Source organism: Manacus candei, unplaced genomic scaffold, assembly GCF_025592945.1.
Source record: "Manacus candei isolate 608988 ecotype Guabito, Panama unplaced genomic scaffold, ASM2559294v1 h1tg000118l, whole genome shotgun sequence".
NCBI lineage: Eukaryota > Metazoa > Chordata > Aves > Passeriformes > Pipridae > Manacus > Manacus candei.
The window spans coordinates 524,174-537,303 of NW_026138166.1; the positions used below are offsets into that span (position 1 = coordinate 524,174).

The window sequence follows — 13,130 nt, forward strand, 5'->3', positions numbered from 1 at the left end:
GCAGTGCAAGGAGCCCTGAACAGCATGGCCTGAGCTGGTAGCTGAGGCTGCTTTAGGGAGGCCCCTTGTAAGAGAAATTCTCCAATGCTTCCATGGACTTGGCTTTGCTTTCCCGGAGCTTGTAGGAAAGGGGGGAAGAGCTGTTTTGGGAGCAAGCAGGGGAAAACTGATGCAGGATCAGACATGTTTCCGATGAAATTTTGCATGCTTTAGGACTGCTCTTGTGGTTCCTGGAAGCCCTGAGGCTCACCTGGAGGAAGATAATCTGCGCTTGCAGGAGGAGCTGGACAGGGCTGGCGCGGAGGTATGGAAAGCCTGTCCCCACAGGGAGAAACCTGGGGGTGCCTGTTGCTTCCTATCCATCCTGAAAATGGACAAAACAGTGTTCAGTGTGTTCATTGGGGAGCAGAAGTGAAGCTTTGAAGGGACTTGAATGGATTGCAGTTCTTTGGGCAGAGGGGATGCACACAGACATGCAGCACCTGAGTTCTTCAGCAGCAGCTGGCTCCTCTCTGGAAAAGCTCCCCTGACAACTGTGCATTCTTCCCGTGATTTTACAGCTGAGGGAGGAGGAAGAAAAGCATCTTCAGTCTGAGCATTGTGTTCCTGACTTGAAGACTGCTTTGGATGCCAAGAAAAGAGAGGCAGTAACTTCTTCCCAGGAACTGCAGGACCTCCTGTTGGCATCATGCGAGACCAATCCGACTGTGAACCAACTGGAAGAAGACGCGCAACAGTAAGAGAGGAACCCAGTGAAGTGAGGGGTCTGTGGCTTTGGGGATTGGGTGGAAACAGGGGGAGAGTCAGTGGGATTTTGAAGGACACTTCTGCTGTGGCTTCTGTTCCTTAGCACAGTTTGTCTGGCATTGGATTTTCTGGTAATAAGAGCTGTATTTCTTCTTAAGCTTTGCAAGTGAGAACAGCAGATTGGAAGCCACTGTCCAGCAGCCAAGCGAGAGCGTTGAAGCCCTTCCGAGAGCCCTGCAAGCCTCTGCCTCAGTAAGCTGGTGCTAAATTTGCCTTTTTGTGACTCTTGAGCCTAGTTGCCTATTTCTGCTACAAAAGCCCTGAGGGTATTTGGTGTGCTGGACACTGGAGGAATTCTTAGATTCTAAATGAGGAGTTTCATCATGAGCTCCAAGGGACCCAAAAGTATTGCTGTCAGAAGTGTCTCCCAAATTCTTAAGTAGGTCTAAAGTTTCTTCTTTCAAGTGTTTCCTATGCTCATTTCCAGTAGATGATAAATACAGTTGCCATGGCCACCCCCTTGAGAGATTGTCCCAGAATTCACTGCCTTTAGATCATGCTGAGTTTCCTTTTCTTTTTTTTTTCTGTGCACAGGGTGGTGAACTTTCCCAGCAGCTGGACATGGAGCCTGGCACAGGCATGCAGCTCGAGGCCCTAAACCAGGCTTTGCAAGAAGAGCTGTCCACTCTGCTTGGGAAGTGTGAACAACTGGAGAAGAGCAAATGTCAGCTGCAAGAAGAGGTGACAAAACACCACCACCATTTGGAGACTTTGGTGCTGGATGGCAGCCAAAGAGAACAATGTACAAGAGAGGTGGCAGAAGGAGCTGACCAGGAAAGAAGTGCAAAGCTACAAGAGGTCAGCCTCGTTTTGCAAGTAAGTGAATTTCTCCCCAGTGTCCACAGGCTCTTCATTAGTAGCTTTGAAGCAGAGTGCTCATTTGGGCTTCTTTCCCAATGAAAAGAGTTGTTTGCCCTGGCAGCTCCTGGGTTCTGCCTTGGTTGCTGCTGGGAGTGAGGAGGCAGAGCCACCTCTCTGAGTAAGGCTGGGCCCTTGAAAGTGGGTGTGTGCAATTTTGTGCTGGGCAGAGCTCTCTTTTTCTTGTGGTGGTTGAAGGTGCACTGTCTCCTTCAGGCACAGGCAGCCCACCAGGCCCCACTAGGACAAACTGGAGACATTCATTGTGAATCCATGAGAATCCAGTTGGAAGAAAGGATTAGAAATCTGGAAAGTGAATTGGAGAGGATCAAAAACACCCAACAAGAGAGTGCTTCTCGTAAAGAAGCAACGCAGGGAGAGATGGAGATGTACAAAGAGCTGTATCTGGAGGAAGTGAAAACCAGAAGATGCCTTGACAAGAAACTGGAAAGGTAAGTCCTTGCTTGTTTGGAGTGGTAATAAGAGAGTCCTTTTTCTTCCTGCATTTTCCTTGGAAATCCATCTTCTACATCTGGCCAGCATTATTGCCCTCCATTGGCCAACAGGGTCTGATGGAGTTGCCAAGACCCTCTCCTTGATATTTGAAAAGTCGTGGCAGTCAGGGGAAGTCCCAGGTGAGGGGAAAAAGGGAAACCCACTGTGCCCATCTTTGAAATGGGTAGAAAAGAGGGCCCTGGGAACTGCCAACCTGTCAGCCTGCCCTCTGTGCCTGGGGAGGTGATGGAAAAGATCTTTCTAGAAGCTCTGTCAAGGCACGTGGATGACAGGGAGGTGATTGGAAGCACCAGCACAGCTTCCCCAAGGGCAAGTGCTGCTTGACCGACCTGGTGGCCTTCTAAGATGGAGCGACTGCCTCAGTGGACAAGGGCTACCCATGTCATCTCCCTGTCATTCTGGGAAGCCTTTGACACAGTCCCCCACAACATCCTTCTCTCCAAAGTGGAGAGAGATGGATTGGATGTGTGGACTGTTAGATGGAGAAGAAATTGGGTGAACAGTGCCATGCAGAGGTGGTGACCAATGGCTCAGAGTGCTGAGGGCCATCAGTGCCGAGTGGTGTCCCTCAGGGGTCTGGATTGGGCCCAGTGTTCTTTAATCTCTTCACTAATGATCCAGAGGAAGGGCTGGAGTGCACCCTCAGCAAATTTGCAGCTGACACCAAGCTGAGGGGTGTGGTTGACACAGCTGATGCCATCCAGAGGGCCCTGGACAAGCTGGAGAAGTGGGCCCATGGCAATCTGCTGATGGTTTACCAAGAGCCAGTGCAAGATGCTGGCCGTGGCTCAGGGCAGCCCCTGTATCAGTGCAGGCTGGGGGATGAAGAGGGGCAGAGCAGCCCTGCCGAGAAGCCCTTGGGCTGGAGGAGAGGCCGGACATGAGCCGGCGATGTGCGCTCGCAGCCCAGAAAGCCAATTGTGTCCTGGGCTGTGTCCAAGGCAGCGTGGCCAGCGGGTGGAGGGAGGGCATTCTGCCTCTCTGCTCTGCCCTTGGGAGAGCCCAGCTGGAGTGCTGCATCCAGCTCTGGGCTCCTCAGCACAGCAAGGACCTCCAGCTGTTGGACAGAGTCCAGAGGAGGCCACCAAGGTGCTTGGAAAGATGGAGCACCTCTGCTAGGAGGAAAGACTGGGACAATTGCAACACTTCAGCCTGGAAAAGAGAAGGCTTTGGGGTGACCTAATGGTGGCCTTTTGGGGTGTGAAGGGAGCCTACAAGAAGGATGAAGAGAGTGCATTTAAAAGAGCAGGTAGTGAGAGGACAAGGGGGATTGGCTTCAAATGGAAAGAGAATAGGTTTAGATTTGATCCTAGGAAGAAATTGGTTGCTGTGGGGGTGGTGAGGAACTGCAACAGGTTGCCCAGAGAAGCTGTGGATGCCCCATGGCTGGAAGTGTTCAAGGCCAGGTTGGATGGGGTTGTGAACAGGCTGGTCTGGTGGAAGGTGTCCCTGCCCACAGCAGGAGGCTTGGAACTGGATGATCTTTAAGGTCCCTGCCAAGCCAAGCCATTCTAGGCTTGGATGCTGTCTGTGCTGTTTCTGTGAGACTGTGGGGGAAAGGCTGGTTCTTCCTGTGTTTCATGGTTTTCTTGACTAATTTGCTGTGCAGGCTGGAAAAGCTTCTGAGGATAGAGAGGAGGAAACTCCGGGTTAATGAAGAGAAAGGAAGTCAGTCCCAGCTGGAAGAAATGAAGAAGAGATATTCTGAAAAGGTCAAGGAAGTTGATAGATTCCAAAGAGAGGTGAGCTGTGCTCTGGGTGGGGCTCTTTGGTTGTGGTGTTCCTTCTTTTGAAAGCTGGGAGATGCTTTCCCTCTATTTCTTGTCATGCTGATGATTTTTATTCCCTTGGCTGCATTTTGGATGTGATGGGCTTTTCTTAATGCTCCTCCTGCTGTTCCAGTGGGAGATGACTCGAACTAATCCAGAGGTAGTTCTCCTTCTGGGGAAAGATGCAAATGTTGAGGGCAAAGCAGTAGGTGTAAGGGCTGATGGAGGCCAGGCTGTCCTGCAGAGGAGGGGCAAGCCAGGAGTGGCAGCCAGCCTGGCAGGGTGCGTGAGCTCCCGGGCCAGGGAGCCGTCCCACAGGCCCTGAGCAAGAAGAGCAGAACAGGCCCCCTGACAGTGAACGGGGTCAGCCAAGAGTGCAGATCCCTCGGCTGGGCCCTAGGGATGGGCAGGTCTGCCGTCCTGGCAGGACATCACGTCCATGGGCTGAGAGCAGTGGGGCCCAGCTGAGGCCTGGCTGCAGCTGGAGGGAGGCTGTGACAGCGTCCTCTGGGTGTGACAGATGAATTGCTGCCCTGGCAGAGAGGGGAGGAACAGTACTGTCACTGGCAGGGCACCATCAACCCCTGAGCCCTGTCTCAGGCACAAGCTGAGCAGGAGGCACTTGAGGCTTTGCTTTTCTGCACAGTGTTGTTGCTGCCCAGGGCCCAAGGAGGACAGGGGCCTCCCAGGGGAAAATCTGTCCCTTCTTGCTCACAGGGAGCTGTTTCAGCCCATCCTGTGGTGGGGAGCCAGAAGGACTGTTCCCAGCAGTGCTTTTGAGGCTGCTCTGCCTGTGCAGCAGTGGCACAGAACCTCTCATCCCTTCTCCGCTCGTCACTCGGATCCGTTGCTAAAGCGGCGTCTGTCAGAGTCACGCCTGGGTTTGAAGGCATCCCTGTAGAATGGCTTCCTGCCTTTGCAGTGATTCCTTTGGAGTCCAGAAGCGTGGAGCATTTTTGCATGAGGAACTCCAAAAGGCTGGGAAGCTGAGGAATCCTATGGCAAATGATGGGAAAGCTGTTCTTGCTGGAAAAGAAAAGCCTGGTTGCACTTTGTGTCTAGTCCTGAGCCAGCAGATGATGAATAAAGTCTCCCTGGGCAGCCAGTTTTGGATTTTCCCAGAATTCACTGCCTTTACACCACACTGAGCTCCTTTTTTTATTTTCTGTCTGCAGGTTGCTGAACTTTCCCAGCAGTTGGACAGGGAACGTGAACAGTGCACGCAGCTGGAGGCCAAAAATCAGGCTTTGCAAGAAGAGCTGTCTACCCTGCGTGGGGAGTGCGAGAACCTGGCCATGGACAAATGCCAGCTGCAAGAAGAGCTGGCAAAACTCCACCATCATTTGGAGACCAACGTGGTGGATCGCAGCCAACTCGAACAGTGTAAAAGAGAGGTGGAAGAACAAGCAGACCAGGAAATAAGACAAAAACTCCAAGAAGTCAATGAGTTTTTGCAAGTAAGTGAATTTCTCCCCAGTGTCCACAGGCACTTCCTAAACTTCTCTTGTGGCCATGGTGTTTGGTCTTTTTCTTTTGCTCCTGTATTCTGTGGGTTAGCTTCTGTCTTTGCTGAAGGCAGTGGCAGAAGGCAATCTGGTTGGGCAGGAGTGCTGTCATGGGTGTGGAATGTGCCGGCAGGTCCCTGAATGCAAAGGCTGCCCAAGGCAGATTCCCACTTTGCAGTGCTTGGGGGGATCTCTGTGCACTGCTCTGCTTCTCACTGCTCATCCTTGAATGGGTTTGGCAATTTCCAGCTGTCATGGCCAGACCTACAGGTGCTGCTTTGTCCTTGTAGGGGGTGAAAGTGCTCAGAAAAGGAGTCACTGAAATTCCAGGGATGGGAGGGAGGGGGTGGAGGTGGAGGTGGAAACTCTTCTTGTCTTTGAAGAATCCCTTTGGACATGCCCTGTCCTACAGACCCAGTGTCTCTTCATTAGGAGCTTTGAAGCAGAGTGCTCATTTGGGCTTCTTTCCCAATGAAAAGAATTGTTTGCCCTGGCAGCTCCTGGGTTCTGCCTTGGTTGCTGCTGGGAGTGAGGAGGCAGAGCCGCCTCTCTGAGTAAGGCTGGGCCCTTGAAAGTGGGTGTGTGCAATTTTGTGCTGGGCAGAGCTCTCTTTTTCTTGTGGTGGTTGAAGGTGCACTGTCTCCTTCAGGCACAGGCAGCCCACCAGGACACCTTAGAAGAAATCAGAACCAGTCATGTGGAGTCACTGAAAAAGCAACTGGAAGACAGAATTAGAGATCTGGAACGTGCACTGGGAAGGACAAAAAGCAACCAAGCAGAAAGACCTTTTCAAAAGGAATCCACCCAGGCAGAAGTGGACAAGTACAAAGAGCTGTATCTGGTGGAAGCCCAAAGAAGAAAAAGCCTCGCCAAGAGACTGGAAAGGTAAGTCCATGCTTTTTTGGACTGGTAAGAACAGACTCCTTTTTCCTCCTGCGTTTTCCTTGGAAATCCCTTTTCTACATCTGGCCAGCGTCAGGTGTGAAAGCAGAACGTGGCATCTTTGTGGGGAACGTTCCTTCAGACCCTTCCCTTCCTCAGACCTGTCTTCCTTTCTCTTTAGAGTTCCAGCAGTAACCCCACAGCACCACCACTATGGCATTATTGGTGTCTTTTCAAGTTGAGGTTGTTTTAGCAGGCAGTCTTTCTGCCAGTCTCTACTCTCCTCATCCCGTGGGTGACAGAAAAGATGAATCTTGTGCCCTTTCCTGTTTGAATAAGGAGAGGCCTCTGGGAGAAGAGAGTTGGATTCTGTGAATCCAAAATAAGGCGGCTCTTTCTTGGCTTCTGTTTTGGCAGCGGGTCTGAGGGTTGAGCTTTCCTTGAGAAGGCCAGGGTAGGCCAGAGTTCTTCTGGAGGTGACACTGCCTACTCCTTGCACTTGGTGTGATTTCTTAGAAACAGGCCCTGTGAACAAGCTCAGATCAAAGGATGTGCTGGTTTTGGATGCTCTTCATGCCCTTGGCTTTTAGAAGTCGAGTAGTAGCCAAGGCTGTGGAGGGTAACTTTGCAAAAGCCTTCCTGCCAAAGATGACTCTGTGTGTGCTTGTGAATGTTTCAGAGCTACTGAGAGACTTGCAGTGGCCAACACCAAGCTCTTTTTGGAGCGCCACAGAAGCAGATCTGCAGTCCCAAGCAGCGCTGTCAGCGGACTTCTGGCTGCAAGTCCACTTCAGGATTCACCTGGCCTGGGACATCTTGGCATCAGTTTGGGCTGAGCAGAAGTCTGGCTCTCAGAACACCACCCAGACACCTGTGGTAAAGCCCAAGACTTCTGCTCATCAGGTTTGTCCAGATTTTCCAGAGTGGTCAAAAAAGATTGAAATGGAAGCAATGAGCTGTGGAACTCCATTCTTTCCCAAGAGAAACTGTGGGCAAGAACTCTGTGGCACAGGAACCTCCCACCTAAGTTCTACCCTAAATTTACACGTAGTAATCTTCTGTAGTCTGTGGGGTTTGGCAGGAAGCCAACTCCAACTGGCTACAGATGGTTTTGGTGTCAGAAGTGGGATTGTTTTGGTTCCTTTGGTTTTGTTGTGGGAACGTTGTCTGGGAAAGCTGCCAAGAGCAGGTTTGTTTGTAAACATCCACCATTGTTTTGGGACACTCCTGGGAGAGCTGCCAAGAAGGATTGTGTTTATCTAAACATAGCTTTGTTTAGGAACAAGGAGAAAGAAAAATAATAACAATGGTCTTTTTACTAATTTTTTTCCTGATTCTTGCTGGTTTTGTGCCTGTCCTAGGACATCCTGTAAGGGACCGTTCAGATGGATGGAACAAATTGCTTCCTTTCCTTAATTTCGACATCCACGACCTGGTAGCCAGTTTCCTTAATGGTGGCCTTCAAGGTTTGGTAGCAAAGGCTCCAAGATCAGCTCTAACCCATCCCTCCATTGCTCAGTGACAATGATCCTAGTGGTGAAGGCAGCGAAAATGCTACTTAAAATTGGAGAGGTGGTGCTGCATTGGTCCCCTTGTTGTACGAAAGGAATCGCTGGAGCTCTGGGGACAAGAAGTGCCAAGGGCCACGACAACTGTACACAGGCAACAGTATCGGAGGAACCGAGATGCTGTGACCCCCATCCATACATCCAGTACATCCATGACATCATTGTGTGGGGGGACACAGCAGAAGAAGTTTTCGAGAAAGGACAGAAGATCATCCAGATTCTCCTCAGGGCTGGTTTTGCCATCAAGAAGAGTAAGGTCAAGGGCCCTGCCCAAGAGATCCAGTTCCTAGGGCTGAACTGGCAAATGGACGACACCAGATACCAACAGACGTCATCCACAAGATTGTAGCAATGGCTCCACCCACAAACAAGAAAGAAACCCAAGCTTTTCTGGGAACCATTGGCTTCTGGAGGATGCACATCCCAGAGTACAGCCAGATGGTGAGCCCTCTTTCCTTTGTGACCCGTAAAAAGAACAATTTCCAGTGGGGTCCTGAACAACAACAAGCTTTCAGGCAGATCAAGCAAGAGATTGCACATGCCATGGCTCTTGGAGCAGTCAGGACAGGACCAGATGTAAAGAATGTGCTCTACTCTGCAGCTGGAGATAAAGGTCCCTCCTGGAGCCTCTGGCCAAAGGTGCCTGGTGAGACGTGAGGGCGACCACTGGGTTTCTGGAGCCGAAGCTACAGAGGTTCTGAGGCCAATTCCACCCCTGTGGAGAAGGAAATCTTAGCAGCCTATGAAGGCATACGAGCAGCTTCAGAGGTAATTGGTACCAAAGCACAGCTCTTCTTGGCACCCCAGATGGGACCCCAGCATGCAAAGTGTAACTAGATAAGGGAAAAAGGGGGTAGGGTTTATCCATTTTAGGGAAAGGGTGGCCAAAAAGGAAATACTGCAATGCAGCAAACTTTGGCCAATGGGGGAGCGGGGTCTAAGGATACAGACATCAAGGGGATTTTTCATCAAACAACTTCAGGGGACAAACAAGGGAAAAACTACAAGAAATGTTAAGACACAACTGTAAAACTCGAAAGGCTTTGGGTCTGAACTTCTTGACAACTTCATCCAGGGCTTTCATCCTCTGGAGGGTCACACATTTCTTGTTGTCTTCTCCAGCTTTCAGATTCAGCAATGTCTTCACTTCTGACAGACCAGGATCCCCTTTCCAGAGTAATGGAGGAGCACCGTGATTTTTTAATCCAAAATTCCCAGATTTGAATGAAATGCTCTGGAAAGGCTCTGGAAATCATTTGGTGTTCACAGTGAGTCTCTGGTTTCCCATCCCCTGCTTCAGATGTGAAAACATGTTCCTTGCAGTCAGAATGTAAACTCATCAACTCCATTAAACTTGAGCACTATATCCCATCATCCAGATCATCAATGGAGATGTTCACCAGGAATTGCTGATCACTGGCCTCCAGCTGGATGTTGCACTACTGATCACCACCCTGGCCAGCAGATTTCAACCAGCCTGCTGTCTGCTCATCCAGCCCATACTTCATGGGCTTCTCTGTGAGGGAGCCCTGTCTGTGTCCACTAGTACACACATTCATTTTGATTTTAAACAATCAAACAGAAGTGAGTGTTTTAACAGCAGAATTATTTTTCAAAGGGAAATAGAAGGGTAAGAGTTTTTAATTTTAATGATCATGTTTTACATGATACTAATTGACATCTAGTAGAAATGAGACAGCACCTTAGGAGACAAATCTACATTCTCTATTTATGCCTCTGAATTACAGATATGGCTTTGATGGAACGAGTGCCTTCAAGCTCCACTGGCAGGCACTGTTTGAAAACTATTTGGGTGATTTTTGATAAGAAATGAAAGATGCAACGGCAGGAAGCCATTCAGCAATCCCTGACAAGGGAGGTCCACTGTCAATTGCTGGGAGGGCCCCCACCTGTTTCTTTTAATGGTGCTCCCAAATCCCACCCCTTGGACCTCCCAATCCCATCCTTTTTGGTCCCCTCAGGCATCTCCTCCCCAGCATCTGCTCTGTGTCCTACCCAGGGTCCCCAAACATCCTCCCATTGATCATTCCCAAAACTTTTCTTTCCAGACCTTTGCCTTTCACCCAGAACACTGCCCTGGTACCTCCCAAGACCATTCCTTGCCTCCCTCTCCACTCCCAACCATCTCCCAGTGCCCTCGTTTTTGTCCTCCTCCATCCTCCTCCTCCTGTCCCCACCAAGCCTCTCCCTTGCAGTCCCCCCATCCCTACACTTGAATTCCTTTCCCCTCCCCTGCATCCCACACAGGGCCCCTTCAACACCCCAATCCCAGTCCCGTGGGCTCCCCAGTTCCCCCCAGTTCAGCATCTTTGGGTCCCCCCCGATGTCCCCCCACCCTCCCTGCAGGCCCTGAATTCCCCTGGCTCTCCTTGTCTCCATCCCCACCCTGGGCCCTGCAGGCACAGGGGTTGGAGGTGAAACTGGGTGCAGTGGGAGCGGGGGGAGCAGAAGGGATTTTCCCCCTCAGATGGGGGCAGCCCTGGGCTGGGGGGGCTGGGGACACCCGTGTCCCTCCCCCAGCCCCACAGGGGCCAATCCTGAGCAACCCTTTGCTCTCCTTGTCCAGGCACTCTTGGCAGGAACCCAAAATGATCTGCAGGAGGTGAGTGGGCCGGGGGGGACTGGAGGGCATCCAGTCTGGGAACTGGGAGACACTTTGGTCCCCCCATCCCTCACTGGCACCAGGGACATCCCAGTGACCAACCAGGGCTCCTGGTCTCTCTCCAGCTGCATTTAGTGGACGTTGGGATCCTGAAGATGGTTCAGGTGGGTACCAGGAGTTCTACCTGAGTCGGGTCCTCCCCTCACATGGCCATGACACTCCTAAGCCATCCCAGTCTGCCCCAATATACCCCAGTGCACCTTCCCCAAGGATCCCATTTCTTCCCCCAGGCTCCCAATACATCCCACTGCACCCAGTGTATCTCTGAGCCTGTCTTTGTCCCCAGCCCCCTGTGGCTGAGAAGGTGGTGGGTCCTGTTGGTGAGAAACGCGTGGCTGCATCCCTGGATGGCTGAGGTGAGCAGTGCCTGCAGGGAGAGGGGTCAGGACAAGGCCCCTCTCATGTTGCAGTGGACTTTGGGGGTGACGTTTTGGGCTCTGTCTTTCAGGACTGGTGGTGACACCCGTGCCCTGTCCCCCTCCAGTGGCATGAGGAGATGATCATTCCTGGAAGAACCCCCTGATTTCCCTCAGAACCCAGGGCCATTTCCCCTGAATGATCAATAAATCCCTTCAGCAAAGCTACTCTGCTTGATCTTGTGTGTGTGTTCCCATCTCCATGGGTGTGTGTTCCCATCTCCATGGGTGTGTTCCCATCTCCATGGGTGTGTTCCCATCTCCATGTGTGTGTTCCCCTCTCCATGTGTGTTCCCATCTCCATGGGTGTGTTCCCATCTCCATGGGTGTGTTCCCATCTCCATGCCTGCATTCCCGTGTCCCTGTCCCCTCCTTCTCCAGCCCCTGCACACCCGGTGCCTCTCTGGCCGCTCCCCTGCCATGAGCAGAGAGGCTCAGGGGGCTCCTGGGGGTCTCTGCACACGAGATCCCCTTCACCCCCTCCATGTGCATCCTGAGCAGTGCCTGTTGGGGCATCATGGAATGTCCCTCCTGGGGACTGGGACAGGCAAAGGGCACACGGGGCAGCCCCTGGAGCACCTGGACCTCCCCTGTGCTCTGGGAGGGATGGGAAAGGGGATCAAAGGAGCCAGCGGGTGTCAAATGCCCCCAGATCTCAAGGGCCAGGCTCGGGGCTGAAGGGATGGAGAGCAGCCCTGCATCCAAGGCCATGGGGATAGTGGGGGATGAAAAGCAGGATGGGAGCCAGCAATGGGAGCTCACAGCCCACAACCCCCCGTGTCCTGTCTCATCCCACAGTGTGGGCAGCAGGGGAGGGGGGTTCTGCCCCTCTGCTCTGCTCAGCTGAGACCCCCCTGCAGTGCTGCCTCCAGCTCTGGGCTCCTCTGGCTGTCTGCAACGCACCCACCCGCAATGGCAATGGCTTGGGGGGATTCCCCTGCCAGCCCTGGCATCTCCTGCAGCTCCATGGGCTCCTCAGCACAGCAAAGACACGCACCTCTTGGGGCACTTCCAGAAGAGGCCACCCAGGGGATCCCAGGGCTGCAGCACCTCTCGCATGGAGACAGGCTGAGAGAGTGGGGGCTCTTCAGCCTGCAGAAGAAAAGCCTGTGGGGAGACCTCCTTGGGGCCTTCCAGTACTTCAAGGCAGCTTTTTAGAAACATGTGGGCAAAGGGTTCAGTAGGGCCTGTCACAATAGGACAGGGAGTGAGAGAGTTCAACTAAAAGAGGGGAGGTTCAAACTAGAGAGAGGGAAGAAACATTTGATGATGAGAATGAAACACAGGAAGACATTTGCAGGGAGGTGGTGGATGCCCCATCCCTGCAAACATTCAAGGCCAGGTTGGATGGGGCTCTGAACAAGGTGATCTAGGAAAGATGTCTCTGGTCCCCCTCCAGGGGATCCCCTGCCCTGTGCTCTTGGCTACCACAGTGATGGGCAGCTCTCAAAGGATGCAAGTGCCCAGAGAGCAGAGGGAACACACAGGACCTCTGTTAGCAGGGACATCTTCAGGTGAGGTGGGAATAGTTTGGATCAACACACTCAGGCTCCACAGTTTTGCCTCTCTGTGGTTGCACAGAACTGTCAGAAGAGACCGATAACCACGAGGTGCCCCAGTGTCACGGGGTGCCTTTGGGTCCCTGAGGCCCTGCATTGTCACAGGCTCCTCCTTGCCATCAAGAGGCCAAGAAGTGTCAGAGGTGCCCCAGGGCACCAGGAGGTCCCGCAGGGTCAAGGGGTAGCCTTGATTCCATGTGTCCCTGGAGTGTCCCAATGTCCCCATGGCTCCAGGAGGTCCCGCTGTGCCACAGAGGAGCAGCATTGGGCCAGTATCAAAGGACAAGAGGACATGGGCTCAAGCTCTGCCAGGGGAGGTTTAGGTTAGATGTTAGGAAGAAATTCTTTACAGAGGGGGTTATCAGGCATTGGAATGGCCTACCCAGAGAGGTGGTGGATTCACCATCCCTGGAGGTTTTTAAAAAGAGATTGGATGTGGCCCTTAGTGCCATGATATAGCAATTGGAGTTGGATCAGGGGTTGGACTTGATGATCTTGGAGGTCTTTTCCAACCCAATCTATGATTCTATGATTCTATGACCCGAAAGTGATGTCGCTGTGAACTCT

The 13,130-nt window shown here is 52.2% G+C and overlaps 1 protein-coding gene and 1 long non-coding RNA gene across 2 annotated transcripts in view; both read left to right on the plus strand.

The window, feature by feature from the left end:
- The window catches only part of LOC127462017 (ankyrin repeat domain-containing protein 26-like), a 31,115-nt gene that overhangs the window by 2,041 nt on the left and 15,944 nt on the right, over window positions 1-13,130 (plus strand). Inside the window, exons 5-11 of the mRNA XM_051770275.1 lie at window positions 214-304; window positions 561-736; window positions 906-999; window positions 1,342-1,623; window positions 1,882-2,117; window positions 3,791-3,923; window positions 5,126-5,407. Coding sequence (XP_051626235.1) covers window positions 214-304; window positions 561-736; window positions 906-999; window positions 1,342-1,623; window positions 1,882-2,117; window positions 3,791-3,923; window positions 5,126-5,407 — 1,294 coding nt within the window. The remainder of the gene's footprint in view (window positions 1-213; window positions 305-560; window positions 737-905; window positions 1,000-1,341; window positions 1,624-1,881; window positions 2,118-3,790; window positions 3,924-5,125; window positions 5,408-13,130) is intronic.
- On the plus strand, window positions 8,366-10,120 carry LOC127462002 (uncharacterized). Its single transcript, XR_007900274.1, has 4 exons — window positions 8,366-8,673; window positions 9,028-9,173; window positions 9,285-9,535; window positions 9,654-10,120. It is a non-coding gene; the product is annotated as an uncharacterized LOC127462002 (long non-coding RNA).